The sequence below is a fragment of the Callithrix jacchus genome, chromosome 18, assembly GCF_049354715.1.
Source record: "Callithrix jacchus isolate 240 chromosome 18, calJac240_pri, whole genome shotgun sequence".
NCBI lineage: Eukaryota > Metazoa > Chordata > Mammalia > Primates > Cebidae > Callithrix > Callithrix jacchus.
This window is the reverse complement of record NC_133519.1, coordinates 18863641-18882965: the sequence shown is the minus strand read 5'-3', so window position 1 is coordinate 18882965 and position 19325 is coordinate 18863641. Positions and strand designations below refer to the sequence as shown.

At 43.0% G+C, this 19325-nt stretch overlaps 1 protein-coding gene across 1 annotated transcript; it reads left to right on the top strand.

The window, feature by feature from the left end:
- Positions 1-4418: 4418 nt before the first annotated feature.
- OR6K6 (olfactory receptor family 6 subfamily K member 6) lies at positions 4419-5622 on the top strand. The gene has a single exon (XM_008984677.6). It carries the CDS (start codon positions 4577-4579, stop codon positions 5534-5536), a length of 960 nt encoding a protein of 319 aa, XP_008982925.4. The 5' UTR covers positions 4419-4576; the 3' UTR covers positions 5537-5622.
- The last annotated feature ends 13703 nt before the right edge of the window (positions 5623-19325 follow it).

The window sequence follows — 19325 nt, the reverse complement described above, 5'->3', positions numbered from 1 at the left end:
CTTAGAATCTAGACATATAACTAGATAATTTTAACAACAGATGTAGGCATTAGATGCTTTACAAGCATAAAAAAAGAGACCCCCTGGGCAGGCGTGGCGGCTCACACCTGTAATCCCAGCACTTTGGGAGGCCAAGGCAGGAGGATCACCTGAGGTCAGGAGTTCAAGACCAGCCTGGCCAACATGGTGAAACCTTGTCTCTACTAAAACTACAAAAATTAGCCGGGCGCAGTGGCAGGCACCTGTAATCCTAGCTACTCATGAGGCTGAGTCAGGAGAATGGCTTGAACCCGGGAGGTGGATGTTGCAGTGAGCTGAGATCATGTCATTGTACTCTGACCTGGATGCCAAGAGCAAAACTCTGTCGAGAGAGAGAGAGAGAGAGAGAGAGAGAGAGAGAGAGAGAGAGAGACTGACAGAGAGAGAGAGAGACTGACAGAGAGATCCCCTAAGTAGCCTACAATCAAAAAATATTCCCCGAAAGCAGTGATGATGTATCAAATCTTTAAAAATTTGTAAGAATTGCAGAGGTGATCTGAGCACAAATATTTTGGGTGGGGAGAAGCAAATTGGGATTCTAATTTCAGGAAAAGGGAAAAGCAGAAAACGAAAACAAAAAAGAAGAACAAAAGCTGATGTTACAAAAGAGCAATGTGAGATTATAACTACAATCAGATGAGATTCTGGGACTTATGGTGTAAGGCAGGAGGTGGAGTGGGGAGTGGAACTAGAGAAACAAGCAGCAGCTCAAAGAGGGCCTGTATCCAGGAGAATTGCCTGAACCCAGGAGGCAGGGGTTGCAGTGAGCCGAGATCACGCCACTGCACTCCAGCCTGGGTAACAAGATCAAAACTCCATCTTTAAAAAAAAAAAAAAAAAAAAAGAGGGCCTGTATCTTTCCTGTCTTCCTTCTCGAATAAACCAAGTCCTGCTAAGTTATACTGTTATGGGATCTTTGGGGTGTGCTTTTCCGGCCAGAAACCTCTGTGGCCAGTGGCACTTTTGCCCAAGTTTTGCTCTTGCCCGCTTGGCTCATTCTACCCACTGAGCCTGGAAGGTTACTCATGCTGCTGGCCTAGATCCCATGCCTGCCACGCGAGACTGCATGGAGCAGCAAGGAGTGTGTGAGCGAGGGTGGGGTCCAATCACTGTGCAGTCAGACATGTCGGCTGCTGCAGTGGGGTGGGCAGCTCTAGATGCCAGCATAGGCACTGGCTCTCCACACGGCTGTGGCTGGACCAGGTGCACCACAAGCAGCTTCCACAGCTGGCACCAGAGAACATGGGTGGTACCCTCAAACTTGGAGATGCCAGGAACCACAAGGCCTCAAAGAAGGAGTCACAGGCCGGACACAGTGGCTCACGCCTGTAATCCCAGCACTTCGGGAGGCCAAGGTAGGCGGATCATGAGGTCAGGAGTTCGACAGTCTGACCAACATGGTGAAACCCTGACTCTACTAAAAATACAAAAAGTAGCCGGGCATGGTGGTACATACCTGTAATCCCAGCTACTCAGGAGGCGGAGGCAGGAGAATTGCCTGAACCTGGAAGACAGAGGTTGCGGTGAGCTGAGATTGCACCACGGCACTCCAGTCTGGGCAACAGAGCAAGACTGTGTCTCAAAAAAAAAAAAAAACCCCAAAAACAAAAAAAGAAGGAGTCACAGCCCTGGCTTAGGAAGCTCCCAGATCTGGGCTCCCAGAATGGCCGCAACTCTTCTCTCCATCTATTCACCACAACATGGTGAGCAAGGGACATGTCTTATCCCCATTTATGTTACAGCTCTGTTAGCCTCATTTGGTGGGTCCTGAGTTCCTGTCCTGTGCCTAGGAAGAATGAGGTATGCAGACAAGCAGAGGGTGAGCAAGACAAAGAGGAGTTTTATTGAGTGACAGGACAGCTCAGAGTAAACAGTGGGCAGCTCCTTTCTGCAGCCTGGGTTTCCAGATGAGTGTTCAGCTTCTAGCAGAGAGGTTAGTTCCTCTCTGCCAGGCAAGTCATCCCAAGAGGTATTCATCTATTGGCAGAGAGGGTAGCTCCTCTCTGTAGGCAGGTCATACTGTCATCACCCATTGTCTCTGTCATCTCTGCAGCTCTCAGCAGAGAGGATGCCCTAGAGTGGGTTGTTCCTGTCTGTACCTCGTTATCCCTGGACTTTTGCTCTGGCTGAGCCCTGGGCTTCTATGGGTCTCAGAGGGGAGGAATTGCATTCCTATTGGTCCATGGGCAGCCATGGGCAGTCTGGAAAAGGCACCACCAGCTCCCACTCTGGTGGGGCAGCTCAGCCCCCACCCAGTTTTCAGGCTCTCTCTGGCTTGAATGTGGGGACCTTCCCCATTCTGCCCAGGAACCTGTCTGCCTCCTGTTGCTGTTCATGGCTTCCCAGCTATAAATGTGAAGGGGAATTTATAGCTTCCTCAGTGCTCCCTCAGCTTCCCTCCTATGCTTGTTGGTGCCCAAAGTCTGGAGGGGGGCAAGGCACCAAGGGGCTGGTGTATCAGCCCTGCCCAAGTGTGTGCACACCTGGACGGACTGCACTAGCACTAGGGCTCATCCCTACTTTGCTCCTAGATTGGAGTGGACATCGACAGCAGGGAGAAGCCAGGTAGCAGGAGCAGGTGCTTTCAAGCCTGTGAGGGCGGGGGGACCTTCCCGTGCCCCTAGGAGTGCAGAGATGCCTGGGTCTGCATCCATGGTTTGGGTGGCTGCACTTGCATGGGGGAGTGGGAGGCCATGATCTGCAGTCATGACTTGGGTGGCTGCAGCCCCATCCTCCTGGGTGGGGCTTCTGTCTGCTCCATGGAGCAGGTGGCCCAGATCTACAGCCTGGGTTTGGGTGAATGCAACTGCACCCAGGAACACCTGTTCCTGGGTCCCACAAGCCCAAGGATGACTGGGTCTGCAGCAGTGGCTTGCAGTGACACCTGGGGAGCCCTCACCCCAACTCAGAAGGGGCAGGTCTCCCCCTTGTACCAGGCTCCTGCCCCAGCCACACCTTCCTGCTGCAGCGGGCCTGAAGGTAGTGGCCACTCCAGATGGTTCACCACCGCCATCAATACTGGAAAGTAAGAAAAGGCCAAGTCTTTAAAAAAAAACCAGGGAAGATATACTTGGGCCTAATCACTAGAGATATAATCGAAAGGTAATGCCAGTGTTTACCTAGATTTGAATTTAGAGGATTAAGTTTCAATCTCTTCCATGCCTTCTACTGCCTGTGGGTGAACTGGAGAAAGCCTTTGGCTTCCCTGAGTCTCTACATCTGCAAAATGGGAATCACTGTAGTCTTGCTTACCTTATACAAATAGTTTTTTTTTTTTTTAATGTGATGAAAAGCAAACCACATAAATCTTACTGTGCTAGCTGTTTTTTTAAAGCATACAAATAGATTTTTTTAAAAATATGATGAGGTTGATTGTATCAGCAGAGGGCAAAGAAATCATAGTGAAAATGAGTAAAAGTGGAGAGGAAAGGAGTGTTCACTGATTGAGTATTCCAGAGAATCATGATCCTGGCTGAAGTTTATTCTGACTCCCACAGCTATGCCCCAGTCCCCAGCCTTATACTCTACTCCTATAGGAGAGAAAAGGTTTTGTAGTCCCAGGACAACTTATGAAACCTGACCCTGGGGAATGTCTACTAGGTAATGTTTTTCTCCTAATTTGTCCCTTAGAGGAGAGAGGAAGATACATGATTTTCCTTTAGACATTGCATCATACAAAGAGAAATTCCCAGGAAAGAAAGACCATCTTTCCATTCTAGATATTCCTTGAAGAGGCCTCAGAGACACTTATATCCTTATTGACAAGCTAGGAGAAGAGGCAGGTGGCTACAGAGATTTTGAGGAGCATTCTCATGGTGTCAGGCAGGGTAAGTACTAAAGACTGAATTGAAAGCGATTCTCTTACCTCAGTCTCCCCAGTAGATGGGATTACAGGTGCCTGCCACCACGCCTGGCTAATTTTTTTTTATTTTTAGTAGAGACAGAGTTTCACCATGTTGGCCAGGCTGGTCTCAAACTCCTGACCTCAGGTGATACACCCGCCTTGGCCTCCCATAGTGCTGGGATTAGAGGTGTGCGCCACCGTGCCCGGCAAAGTTGAATTCTCTAGCTAGGCTCAGGCTAGATATCAGTGCTGGGGAAGATGGTGAGGTAACGCAGACATTGCTGGAAAAAGAGCTCCAATAATACATGTTTCAATCAATAACTTCTCTGAAAAACAAGAGTAAAAAACAGTTTAAAATGAAGGTACAAGTTTTAAGGCTAAACACAGAGGGACAGAATCAGAAATTAAAAAGTGACCAAACCTACAGAAAATATTTCCAGAGAATGGAATTTGTGTGCTGCTTTGCTTGGTGCACATCAGTGGAAGATATTTACCAGAAAGAAAAGGTGATTTAGGGGTCCAATAGTAAATATTTCAGATGATTTTGGCATGGAGGTAAAGCTTAAGAGATCTTTCTAACTGGTCTCTTCGGGAAGATTCTAGAATCAGCTTGAGTAAATCATTACAGAAAATTCAGTGAGTAATCAACATTCCAATTCTAGGAGTCTCTTATTTCCTTTTCTCTGTTCACAGATGACACAGTTGATGACCAGTGGGAATCAGACAATGGTGACTGAGTTCCTCTTCTCTCTGTTCCCACATCCGCACAGAGGCGGCCTCTCATTCTTTATTCCCTTGCTTCTCATCTACGGATTTATCCTAACTGGAAACTTAATGATGTTCATTGTCATCCAGGTGGACATGGCCCTGCACACCCCTATGTATTTCTTTATCAGTGTCCTATCCTTCCTGGAGATCTGCTATACCACAACCACCATCCCCAAGATGCTCTCCTGTCTAGTCAGTGAGCAGAAGAGCATCTCTGTGGCCGGATGCCTCATGCAGATGTACTTTTTCCACTCACTTGGTATCACAGAAGGCTGTGTCCTGACAGCAATGGCCATTGACAGGTACATGGCTATCTGCAGTCCTCTCCGTTACCCAACCATCATGACTCCCAAACTTTGTATCCAGCTGACAGTGGGATCCTGCTTTTGTGGCTTCCTCCTTGTGCTCCCTGAAATTGCGTGGATTGCCACCTTGCCTTTCTGTGGCTCCAACCAGATCCACCAGATATTCTGTGATTTCACACCTGTGCTGAGCTTGGCCTGCACAGATACATCCCTAGTGGTCATCGTGGATGCCATCCACGCAGTGGAAATCCTAGCCTCCTTTTTGGTCATTGCTCTATCCTACATCCGAATTATTATGGTGATTCTGGGAATGCGCTCGGCTGAAGGTCGTCACAAGGCCTTTTCCACCTGTGCGGCTCACCTTGCTGTGTTCTTGCTATTTTTTGGCAGTGTGGCTGTCATGTATTTGAGATTCTCAGCCACCTACTCAGTGTTTTGGGACACGGCAATTGCTGTCACTTTTGTTATCCTTGCTCCCTTTTTCAATCCCATCATCTATAGCCTGAGAAACAAGGACATGCAAGATGCTATTGGAAGGCTTCTCCACTATCGGAAGAGGGCTGGTTGGACTGGGAAATAGATATAGATCCTGGAGATTCTAAAAAGCCTCTTGAAAGAGAAAAATTTCAATGTTACTTATCTTTTCCATGTCTATCCTCTTTTCCTATTGCTGCAGCTACTTGTTCTATTATTATTATTATTACTATTTTTTTTGAGACGGCGTTTCACTCTTGTTACCCAGGCTGGAGTGCAATGGCGTGAGCTCGGCTCACCACAACCTCCGCCTCCTGGGTTCAGGCAATTCTCCTGCCTCAGCCTCTTGAGTAGCTGGGATTACAGGCACGTGCCACCATGCCCAGCTAATTTTTTGTATCTTTAGTAGAGACGGGGTTTCACCATGTTGAGCAGGATGGTCTCGATCTCTTGACCTCGTGATCCACCCGCCTCGGCCTCCCAAAGTGCTGGGATTACAGGCATGAGCCACTGCGCCCGGCCTTGTTCTATTATTTTTAAAAAGAATGATAAACTGCTGTATGCAGGCTGTGGATGAGAAGTGGATGGCCAGTTTACATGGATGCCTCTACCATGCCGATGATAGCTGAAGCACTAGAGATGGACCCTCTTGCTCTCAGCACAGGTTGGCTTCCTCCTTGCACTCTAGCAGCCAGGCTCCTGCTAGTCTCTTCAGCGACCTGACATGCTGGTGGGACCAGGAAGCAGAATAGAAGAGGCAAGACAGACATGGAAGTTCTGAAAGTTGCGGCTGCTAACTTCCCCAATTCCCTTTCTGGAAATGCATCCCCTGTCATTCAGTATTCCATACAAGTAAATCATTTCGTGATACTAGATAGAGGTCTCTGCTTTTAGCTCATTTAATTCCCAAACTCATTTCAGCGAACATGAGCTGCTTATGTACATGATGTGTTACAGAATTTTAGATCCAAAGGGGTTCCACCAAAATTAATAACAATAGCAGCCTACTCTATGTTTCGAGCACGTTACTATTCAAAGTATCTTTACAGATATAAAACCTCTTGAAATTTAAAATACCCTGAAGTAAATAGATCACCATTATTTAAATGTTGCACCTCAAAGAAGTTTAATGACTTGCCTAAGGTCACATAGGCAGTGACAGAGCTGGGATTTAACCTTAGGTGCTCTATTGTAGTCTCTGTCCCCAATAAATATATAATTTTGTGTAATTTACTTGATGTTTAAAAAACTGAATTATGCAAACTATTTCCCCAAAGTTTAATGAAACCTTACCAGTTTTCAATGAGTCCCAGAAGACAACGGTTCTTTCCTCAATGAATTCCCTAGTCTTCATGTGATTATGGCATCATGGAAAGACTACTGGACAAGGAGATGTAAGGACTGTATTTTATATCTTTTTCTGACACTAAGTTGTGCCATTTTGGATGATGTACTTAATTTGCTGCCCTTCAGCCTCATCTATAATTATGTAGTGGGATTAGATCAGTGATTGCTGAAACTGATTATGAACATTTGTAGTTCACAAAATCTGAAAGTGCAGCCTGGACATTTGCATTTCTGAAAATCTCCAGAAAATTCAGATGATGGGTAAGACTTGGGAACAGCTGGATTGGATGATGACTAAGATAACTCTAGTCCTGGGGCTATTTAACATTCATAAAATCTAACTTTTTTTTTAATACTTTAAGTTCTGGGGTACATGTGCAGATCTTGCAGGATTGTTACGTAGGTATACACATGCCATGGTGGTTTGCTGCCTCCATTCCCCCATCCCCTACATTAGGTATTTCTCCCAATGTTATCCCTCCCTGATCTCCCCACACTCTACTATACCTCCCTAGCCCTCCACTCCCCAACAGACCCCAGTGTGTTCCCTTCCTTGTGTCCTTGTGTTCTCATTGTTCAACACCCACCTATGAGTGAAAACGTGGTGTTTTTCCTAACATGTGTCATTTCATTTATTATCAATACTATTTAATAAACGTTAACTTCTTTTTACATGAGAAACATGAAACAAGGACTAAGAGTTGCAACAATTAGTCCAAGTACACAGAGATAATTATTATGAATCCAGGGCAGAAATTCATTGTCTGGTCCCAGAGCCATGTCCTTACTGACCATGATCTCATACCTAGTTCACAGGCTTTCATCCTAATCACTAAACTTAAGAAAAGTTCTAGAGGAAATATGGCATTCAATAAGTAAATGTAATCACGAATCATCATACATTGAGTGGTGAAAGGGTTTATTCCTCCAGTCATCAAGGTTTATTTATTTGTTAAAACTAACATATCATATAAATGGTTTTGGCTTTGGAGACCTTAGAATCTAATAGCAACTATTAATGAGAATGTCATTACCCATCAGATTTACTGTTTTACTTGTCATGAGATCAGATAATCCCTATGGACTCATTTTCTCCAGACCTAGGCCATTTGTTTCCTCTACACCTTCTAAGTTTTGTGTGTATTTGAAACCTCTTTAGATGTGTGCCCTTTTTTATTCTCTTCTCTCTCTCAATCCTGCACATTGATTTTTTTCACAAAGATATTCTTAACCTTTATGGCTGAACCTCAGAAATAATTATTTTAATACTGTTGCCCCAAGCTTCTCAACCTTGTTCCAAATTACTACAGTCTTCAAGAAAGATTCCTCACACTAATATCTCTGGCACTGATTTTAGGACCAATATTGGCCCTTATTTTCATGATTTTTTAAAATTTTTGTTTCTCTTGCTATTAATATCGTTTTGTTTGTCCCACATCTCTCATTAGACTAAGCAGGAGTCCACAGATAGCAGAAATGTTTTCTCATTCTTTTGATTGCCTGAAAACAGAATATAATTCTGCAGATTATCTGTCAACTATCCAAGCTTTGTTCTTGGCTATTGGGCCAACTGATTGACTTGTTGGGCTGGCTGAGAGAATCAGTGGTTCAAGCCCTGTGGGAACACAGGAGACAGAATGAGGAGGGGCAGCCTTTGATATCAATGAGGCTTTTTTTTTTTTTAATTCTCAGGTCTGTCCAAGGGCTAGCTCACGTGTGCTCACCAATGCAGCTTTCATGTAGCAGGAAACGTTGCCCTCCAATCCTTTCCTGACTCCATACCCTTGGGGATATTTGCTGCTGGAAACCCTGAAGACAGTGAAATCTCATGAAAGCCCCTCAGTCCTGCCATCATTGCAAATGGCTGTGTGATCCCCGGATCCTTCTGAAGGAATTCTACTAAGCTATGCTGGACAGCTCCTGGCTGAATCTTTTGCAATACAAGTCAGGGTTGTGCTGTGCGATTGCTAAACTGCTCCAAAGAATAAATTCTCCTGCCTTTAAACCACATTTTGTTAGTTTCATTCCTTTTGTTCCTTATCCATCACCTTTCTCAGCAGAATTGTGTTTTTGTAACTAAAACAATTCTTTTACCCATTGGACAGTATGGAAAGTCAAGTACTCTTCATCTCACTTCTCTCCTGACTTAAAAACCTAGCTTCCCATAGGTGTGTTGACCTCATGAAAGGGGAGTGTGGCAGCAAGTGTTTTCCTAATTAGACACAAGGGGCATAGAGCTGCTTTTCCCTAATTCCCCAGGAGAGAACTCTTTAGAAGAAAGCCTTTCTCCCACTTAGCTATTCCAGGTGAAGCCTAGACTTGTGAAGGTGGTTACAGCCTTCCTACTTATTGGGCTGCAGAGCAATGAAGATGGAGACATTTGGAAAAGAGAAGGTTGCTCTGTTGGTTTCTGAAAGAGGTAGCTATGGACTGAGGGATTGGACTTTCTACTTTGGGATATGAGTGAATGACTTTGTTTACTAGTTATTGGGGGACAATTGTCACAGAACTGTATTATTTTCTATTGGACTTAAAGGAAAGACTTGTGGAAATTTTATTGAGATTCTGACAACACATGAAGTAGAGGAAAGGACCATAACTTAGGGATGGAGGGCTTTGCTGAGTGTGTACCTTATAATTAGAGATAGTCATAACACCTGGACTAATTCTACCAAATTGTGCCCACTAGCTCTATGACTCTTCCAAAATTTTGCTGATCTCTGAGTTAAATTAGAATCTAGGTTGTTTGTATTGTATTTAGTGGCATCAAGACAAACTCTTAAGAATAAAGAAATGTCAGAACAACTGGTAGAGCTTATGGTTGAGATTCTGGGGTATCCACTCCTACAGAAAGTGTGAGAGTTCTGTATAAGTCTGTTCCCAAGACCCTCTATCAAATTGCCTTCCTACAGGTATCTTTTTTCCTTCTTAAAGACTCAAGTTCCTATAGACCTACCTTTAAAAAAATTTTCCAGGTTTCAGTTTTCTAATTCCAAACTGTACTGGATATAGAGCTTAATGCTAGTTTCCCTGTTTATCTCCCTACTGCCCTTTGGATTTAGGTGGTTTTTTAAAATAAGGCAAACTTTAGAATGAGGGGCTTGTCCAAGTTGGTGATGCTCCTGCTCTGTCAGGGAGAATAATCCAGAAAGCAGTAAAAGCTAGTGAAATAGCCCTGAAGTGGGTGAGCGTCTGGCCTGTTTAAGGAATCAGGAGACTAATGTGGTGGAAATGGAGTCGGGGACACATCTGAAAAACTATATGTGTTTTTCACATATAGCAGATAGCAGAGTTCAGGGAAAAAGAAAAGACATAGATTATGTAGGGAGAAGACCCCATAAGTGCTGAGGCAGGAGCCAAAAGCCTCAGCCTATTTCCATATAAATAATGAAGAAAGTAACTAGAAACACAACCATAGTCGTTATTATTCATATGTGGTCTTAGTTATTCATAGATGATCTTAATTCTTTTACTAATGCCTCTCAGGTCAGAAGTGTGAACCTGGGGTGACATTGTGAAATGAATGATACTCAGGCAAGATGCTCTAAGCCCTCTGTCATGCCCACATAAGTGCTGCTGGAGGGCTCGTTGGCTGTGCGCAGCATCAGCACTGGGAAAGCGGCTGCTGTTTAGCCAGCTAGGGAAGGAGACATCCAAGATGAATGAGATGTCTCGTTTCCCAGAGGAGTTAGGAGAAAACACCGCTTCTCCAAACTCTTGTGGTAAGGCCTGATGGCTGTCAGGCAGGCCCACAGACATCTGGGGGCTTAATTGTCTCTAAGTGATGCTGTGCTTCAGTGGTCACATTCCACATCTACTCTCATGTTCTGCTTCTGCACCTGGTTTCTTTTTCTTAGAAAATCAATTATAGTAATAATCTGAATGTTTTAGTTCTTTCTTGGTAAGTGTGGAAAAACTGCTGATGCATTATGCTCCTTACCTCACTTTGGGTGCCAGAAATTCCTGAGCCCCCTACCTCAACGACACGTGATGTACTTGACCCTATCACTGCCATGCTCTATCTTCCCTGCCCCAGTCTCCGACCACCAAGGCCATGCCCTACCTATGCCCTACCTACCTAGTCCCCAGATTTGCAACTCAATAAAAGTGAGAGAGTTCAGGCATTAGGGGCCACTGCAGGACTCTGCGATTTGGTTGGCAGTGGACCTACGGGCCCAAACTCTCTTCTCTATCTCCATGTCTTGTGTCTTCTATTTCTACAATTTCTGGTCTCTGCACCAGCAAAGAGGGTCTCACAGAACCCTGTAGGGCTTGACCCCACAGGATTATACAGAGCAAGCTTGTCTAACCTGCAGACCACAGGCTGCATGCAGCCCAAGATAGCTTTGAATGTGACCCAGCACACATTTATAAACTTTATTTTAAAATGAGAATTTTTTTGGGGTGACATTTTTCATCTCATCAGCTCTTGTTAGTGTTTGTGTATATTATGTGTGGCCCAAGACAATTCTAGTGTAGCCCAGGGAAGCCAAAAAATTGGACACCCTGATATAGACACTTGATGGTCATTATAACATTTAGATTTTTCTAATTTACTCTGAGAATTGGGAAGTCATTGGAAAGTATGGAACAGAGAGAAGACACATTGTCTGATGTTGAGCTTAGCAGTTAGGCACATCTCTATGTTGAGGAGACATTGAAGGGAGGCAAGCATGGAAGCTTCAGTGCTTGTGAAGCTACTGTGATAACCATAGTGAGAGAAGATGGTGGTTCAGATCAGAATAGTGGAAATGAGGATGGAGCAACGTGGTTCAAGTCTAGATTCAGTTTGGCATCAAGACAACAGAATTTTCTGATAGACTGCAAATTGACGGTGAGAGGGCAGTTAAGGGTGACCAGCTGGAAAGTGATGGAGTTACTGTTAAAAACATGAGAATCCTGATGTAGAGAATACTGCAGGACGATGTTGAGAGAAGTAATGCTGGAAGTTTGGTTTTGTATATTTTAGACTGTTCCATGTGTTAGATCTCAGGAGTGAAGGCTAGAATGGAAATACATGTGCAACTTTTCAATAGAATTTTACTACCAATGAGAAAGAGAATTAGGGTAAGAAGGAGCAAGTGGGATCACTAAAAAGTTTGTTGACTGTGATTCACAATAAATAATATACTTTAAATCATAACTTAGGACATACATACATACATTTATACATTCATATTTCTAATCGAAAAGCATTTTTATAAAACAATATTTACACTGCAATATTTTTGATCTTTTCTATTCTGTTTTGTTTTTATTCTGTGTTGTTAGAAACATCTTTGGAACTGATTTCACTCACTAACATGCTGTGACCTTCAATTTATAAACAAAATGAGATTAGGTATTTAACCAAATTTAAATTAAATTTAACCTAATTTAAATTACCTTTGAATACAAATTTAAAACATGATTTCTGTTTTTAATTATCTGTGTTTTCTAATTTTTATGATAAATAATTGCATTATATTAAAAGCAAGTTTTATTTTTAAAAGCATACGATAATTTTAAGGTGACGAAGAAAATATGTACTCTTTAACAATGCTAAGATATCAAAATAGTAAAATCCTTTTAAAGTACATTAGCAATATGAGTCAAAAGAATGAATTAACATGAATATCCACTTAGAAGTAAGAGAATAGAGAAGACTTCATCCATGAAGTAGAATTTAAACTGAAACTTAAAGATTGAGAAGGACTCCCCAGAAAAATATGTAAGATAAGTCATTTGTGCAGATTCCCTCAAGTTAGAAACAGCTGGATGCGTTAAAGGAACCAAATGTAGGCATGTGTAGATGGGACACAGTAAGAGTCATGAGATGAAAGTGAGAGGCAAAATGTGCAAACTCTTATAGGTCATGCTTTGAGAAATTGGAGTTTAATGCAACCTACAAACGAAGATATCAAGGAGATTAAGTAAGACACTCTTAAAATAGCATTCCTGGTATGGTATGAATAGTAGATTGGACTTGGAACGAAAGTGTGGAGGTGGGAAGTATGATTTAATGTACTTTATCAGTTATCTTTTGCTATATAACAAACCACCCCAAAGTTAATGACTTAAAACAGAACCTGTATGTTTGTCTCAGAATTTCATGGGTTAGCTATTTGGGCTGGAACTAAATGGGTAGTTTCTCTAGTCCTGGTTCACTCATGTATCCAAGGTCAGCAACTGGTTGGCTAGAGTGGGCTGAATGGGGACAAGATTAGCTAAGACAATTCTATTACCATCCACGTGGTTTTTACTTACCGGAAATCTGTTTCTGTGTTCTCCCAATTACTGATTAGGGTGTTGAAACAGAGTATGAGTATCCACACAAGGTACTTTGAGGCCTAGGCTCAGAACTGACCCACACTCTCTTTTGTTGTGGCCCAATCCAGTCACAAGGAGACATAGAGGGAGGGAAAGAGGTTCCATCTTTTTTTTTTTTTTTTTTTTTTTTTTGAGACGGAGTTTTGCTCTTGTTACCCAGGCTGGAGTGCAGTGGCGCGATCTCGGCTCACCGCAACCTCCGCCTCCTGGGTTCAGGCAATTCTCCTGCCTCAGCCTCCTGAGTAGCTGGGATTACAGGCACACGCCACCATGCCCAACTAATTTTTTATATTTTTAGTAGAGACGGGGTTTCACCATGTTGACCAGGATGGTCTCGATCTCTTGACCTCGTGATCCACCCGCCTCAGTCTCCCAAAGTGCTGGAGTTACAGGCTTGAGCCACTGCGCCCGGCCTGAGGTTCTATCTTTTGATGGCGAGAGCTGCCAATTCACCTTGCAAGGAGCATGAATGCAGGGAAGAGTTATGATAGTATAGTTTTCTTTGCAATATAGAGATTATTGGTATTTTCACATTATGCTAAAACGTACTTTGGAACCACTGGAACTAATCATGTATTTGTGGGCTAAAAGAGTAGAATTGTGGTCTATTTTTAGAACTGTGATTAAAAAAAAGTATCTTGAGCTAAGTTAACAAATTAATTATAGGATTGCCTTTTATGTGATCAATGGTGTTGTGGCAATGAATTATGTCTTCTTCCACAAAAATGAAAAGGCCTTGAAAAAATTGACTGCCTTTCAGAGGATAGTGAAGTAAAAATAAATAAATAAGTTCTTACTTCTGTTAAAAGCAATTCTTCAAAAAACATGTATTCATACAACCTGTTGATTCTGAGCAAATCTATCAAACGAGGTCCATACTTTACTTATGACACACTTATGACATAGCAGAGACACCTCAAAAGGACCTCAGCCAATGTCTTCAGATAAAGAGACCTTGGATGAAGGCTCTGGGACTAGGAATATAAATATGCAGAGAGCATGACCAGCCTGAGTCCTTGACTAAGTTGCTTCAGAGGCTGCAATGCATTGGTCCTGCACAGAGCCTGGTTTGGGAGAAATAGCTTTCCCCGTGAGCCTGCCAGGAAAAGCCTTTACTTAGATGCTTGGAGTTCCTGACACTATGGAAAACTCATGAGAAAATATTAGAGAAGGAGGTTTCCATTAATTAAGTCGTGGGGAAATGGAATTGCTGCTTTTCTCTAGTTATCAGGGGAAATATCTCAGTAGAGAAGTCTCCCCGAGAAACCTTTAGAAACAGGTGTAACAGCCCTTCCTGCTGAACAGAAGGGACTTAAATTTCATAAACCCATGGAAGGGTAGGGACCGCATTGTCTCTGCTAGAGGTAAGAGGAGAATGCACATGGGTTCAAGATGTAGGCTTGTCAGGGATCAAGGAGAAAGTAAATTGCCAAATGGGTAAAGGACACTTAGCCCGTGCTCTTTCTATTGACTTAAATAACAGTATTTGGGGACAAATTTGAGGCTGCATGGATGGCTGAATAGAATTAGTCTTGGTGGAGGAGGGGAGGATAAATAGGATTAGAAATTAGGGTAAGGTTATATTTTTTCTGGAGTGTGACATATTGAATAATTGAGACTTTTTCACTGGTCATAAAGTTGTTTCTCTGTTTTCATACCCTCAGATTTTTCTGTATAATTATGATCGGGGAGGACACCACTGCACCTACTGGTATCTGGTTTGAGCCAAATAAATATAAACTATCAATATCATTAATAAGAGAGGTCAGGTATATCAGAATGGTCTATTACTAAAAATCTTATGCCAAAGTATTGACTCAAACAGAACACAGTCTCTATCCCAGATCAATTTTTTATGCTTACCTTCCTTTCTCTCAGTAGGATTGGGTGAGCTTATGTCTTTCCTTCCGAGTCTCCAACAGATAAACTTCTAATTGACATATTAATCTCTGTAGAGTAGAACATAGATTTTGCCAAAACAGAGGTAACCTGATTTTATTAAAAGATTTAGCACCAAACACTTTGAAGAAATAGGAATGCCAGAAACACATTAAAGCTATGACTGCTTTAGAGGGCCGAATGATCTCAAATTTCTGGAATTGTAGCAGTCATCTCTAAGCTAATTTGAAAATTGAGATAGTATATAAGTCTCTTCCTTTAATCTCCTTATGTGTGTAGGTCAGGGCTCAGTAGAGCTGAGAGACAACATTGAGCTGAGAGGTGTAGGGGCAGTCAAGTAGAGCAATGAGGATGAAAGTGAAAGTGAAGTCTTTAATCACTTAGGGGGATAATGTGAGCAACAAGCTAAAACTGGAGAAGGTGCTACTCCTCTCTGTTCTATTTCCCCCGTGGACTTGTGTGCAGGTCAAGTGGATCAATGAAGACCTGGGAATTGTTCTACTGCTGAGGGAGTCCCCCCAAAAAGGTTGCAGCAATTTTATGGATCCCGTGGGAAGGGGAGGAAGGGAGCTAGAAGTGGAAAAGTGCTGGGCTAGGTCAGAGTAGGGCAACATGTCTTCAAAATTTTCTCTTCTTACCACCTCACCCCATGCATCCCCTGCCACACCAGAAGTCTCAGCAGAGACACTTCAGAAGGACCTCAGCCAGCGTCTTCCGATAAAGAGACTTAGGATGGAGACTCGGGGACTAGGAACATAAATATGCAAAAGCCATGACCAGCCAGGGGTTCCTGAGTCCTTGACTAACTGCAGAGACTGCAATGCAGTCTTGGTCCTGCCCCAAGTCTGGTGTGGGGAGAGAAGCTTTCCCATGAGCCTTTGCCATTGCCTATTTTCAAGCCTGAAAATTCCCACATAGGTTTTAACCAGGAGCTGGAATTCTTCAACTTGATATTTTAGGACATGAGTGAGAAACATAGGCTACTTTAACATGGACCTGAGTTGGATCAAATGCTGAGGTGCTGTGGCAGCAACAGCACAGGTAATTAGTCTGAGACAATAGTAGACCTCGACTATAATCAAGATCATTCCAAGTAAGATGATCAGGCTTGTCTGGAGGATTGAATGGAACTTGAGTCCCAACTGTTACCAAGCAAGGAAAAGATGTTACCAAGCCCACTAGGATCTACTTTAAAGAGCCAGAAGGCTTTCTCCTATTTCTATATGAGTCTTTTTTACCTGCCTGGAGCATCAGTTTGGAAGCAAAGCAACTCTGCCAATAAGCTGACTTAAAGGCCTCCCAGGATTCTAGCATAGTCATGACAGTCGGGGTACACACACAAGAAGCAGTTTTTCAGAGGACTCACATGGTCCCCTGTAAACAAAAGGTTAAACATTGTTAAGGCATGCCAAGCCGGGAATACATTAGGCAGGTAGTCAGGTTAGCAGGGGCCGCAATATAGCCCCCCATCATGGGACCTCCTGCCCTTGGGTTTCCAGCTCAATTCGAATAATTTAGTTTAATCTTTGGTTTTAGAGTGACTGCCTGAGGCAGTCAGTTTTAAATTGTTTTATTTGTCTGTGGCATTTGTCTATGGGTCTTGTAAGTGTGGATGACATCTGCAGGCATTTTTTGTGGAATGTGTAGAAGCTGACACCATCCTCTGTTATCTCATAGTCAGTATTATCAGTTCTCAGCAGCTTGGAAAGGCAGCACAGGGAAATATTTTTGGTTTGTTTTTCTTTCTTCATTTGTTTCTTTCTTTTTTGGAGGCAGGGGAAAACTTCTAAGAGCAAGCCTGAAAAAAGGATTATTAGTATGCTTCCCTCTCCCCAGGTCTCCCAGCTGCCGGGTTTTAGTTTACTCTTATCAATATGTCTCCTGTAGTCATCTAAATACTGTACTTTAAGAATAATTATTGTTTATTTTGTATATGTTACGAAGCATGGCAAATCCATCCTATGGCCCATGATCGGGCTCCTTGCTGTGCAGCATGGGTGGAAAACCGGGGGCATTATCAGATGTGATGTTTTCAGGAAAAATGAACAGAAAGCAAATGTGTTTTTCTAGGACCTGGATAGTGAGGTCTGGGTGAGTGAAACGGACAGGAATGACTAGGTCCAACCCAGAGAAAGTGTCAGCTGTAGTTAGGATCTAGAGGAACCCTCTGAATGGGACAACGTGATTTACAGGCCAAGAACATCCTGGCCCATTGGCTTTGAACTGTGTCCATGGGCACAGTGTGGTTAGCCTTAGTCAGGTTTTGACAAGCAGACCAGGTTTTCATTCTGTTTTTGAGACTTCTGATGACAGTGGCAGTCCATGTGTGCAGGCCCAGTCTACGATGGGGTCTGGGTTTTTATGGCCATCCTCTTGTGGATCAAGGAGGTAATCAGCCACACATCAGCTTGCTCTGGGGCTCTGTGTTGAGTTGACAAGGGCAGTCTGCTTATCGGTTATGCGCTCCTGTTGGCATCCCTATGCTTACCTCTCTGGTAAGCATCCACATGGGTAACAACAAGCTTAGGAACAAAGCTGGTTTCTATCTAAATGTCTTGTCCTCATAGTGGAGCCTCTACATGTTAACACTAGGCTTCCCAGTGGCTCCAACAAATGGCCAGACTAATAGCTAATGTCCATGTGTCAGGTAGATTTACAGTTTTCCATATGCCTTGCTAAAATAACCTAAACTGCAACAATCTCACAGCATGGGGGCAAAGGCTTGCAGAGGTATACATAGACTACACGTTCATACTGTTAGTACATGTAATATTAGGGATTATTACAGTGAAGGTTTATAGGGGTCTGATGGAACCCACTCATAATTAGGCTTGGGCAAGAATACCAGTTATGGTGACCTCGAAACAGAAAGTATTATGTGTTTTATCCTCATTTTGTTGCCAGTGACTCAGTCACCTGTGAATGGGTAGCTAAAAAGTTTAAGATGTACAATTTTCTTTTGTTTCTCTTTTGAGTGTTAACCTTGGTTTAGAGTCTCTAGTCCCCTATGTACAGAAGGGCATTGTCCAAACCCCTAGTTTCATTTATTTTTGAAAACTGATAGGTCTGGGCAAAAGTCAATGAAGACCTCTAATCCACCCCTAGACCCACAGGGAGGGGCAGAGAGAACCCTTATCACTTATAGAGACTGGTCCATCAGGATTTGGTGATGAGTTTTCTGGGGCAGGAGCAGGAGTTAGAGAACCAGGAGGAGCAGCAGGCTGAGGCAGACAGTTATTCTTTTTAACCAGGTCTTCTAGGGGCTGTACAAGGCCGGCTAGTTTCACCTAAGTTTTCTTAGCTTTCTCCTGGCCCCTCTGGTCTTTAACAAACAGGAGCTAAAGAAAAGAACTAAAGTTCTCCCTCAGAACAAATAGTTTATATAAACAGTATGCTAGCATCCTTCAAGAATGCCCCATTCCTTCTCTGCTAACACTTTGCCAGTTTCATTGGTATGTTTAGAGAAGTTTTCCTTGGGATTCGTTGGCACTTCCCAAGAATCAATTGGAAAGTGCCCTGCAGGACCTTCAGTCTTTTGCAAACAATCTGGTAGCATCTCTCTACAATGTCCTGCAGATTCCTCTAGCACCTCCCTACAGTACCCCAAAGGATCTTCATGTTTTTTGCTTTTGCAGAAATTGTTCTTAATTAGGTACCTTGCTTCCTGCCCCAATTTGTCAGGACCTCAACTGAGCTGAGAGAGAAAGGAAGAGAGAGAGGGAGAGACAGAGTTGAACTGCCAGGAGTAGTGAGTAAAAGAACAAGGAGCCAAAATGAAAGTAACAGGGAATCCTCTAATCATTTATTTTGATAGTATGAGCAAAAGACTAAACCCCCTCCAAGAAATGCTGATTCTCCTGTTTCTTTTATCCCATGAAATGAAGGTTGAGGGTCAGGTGGATCAGTGAAGATCTATCTTACTGTATAGAGACAGTAAATACACTGCACATAATCATGTAACAATCATCAGAATCATGACAAGGAGAAAGTCCAGTCCTTGCAGCCTCCCCTCCAGATTTCTTAATTGCGCCATTCAAAACTCAACGTTTCCTTTGACCAGACCTTCTGGCATAGCGTCATTAATGTTTCTGTCCCTATGCTTCTGCCTTTTATAGAATGTTAGAGTTATACAGTGTGTAGCCTTTGGCGTTGACTCTTGCACTTACATAGTTAAGATTCATCCATGTTGCTGTGTGTACCAGCAGTCATTAATTTTTATTGCTGAATAGTATTTTATTTATTAAATGTATTTATCACTTTTTTATCCATTTACCACCATTCAGGTTGTTTCCAATTTTACAAATAAAGCCACTATAAGTATTTGATGACAGGTTTTGGAG

Coding starts and splice junctions, on each gene's coding strand:
- OR6K6 (XM_008984677.6), top strand. CDS start 4,577: ATGACACAGTTGATGACCAGTGGGAATCAGACAATGGTGACTGAGTTC.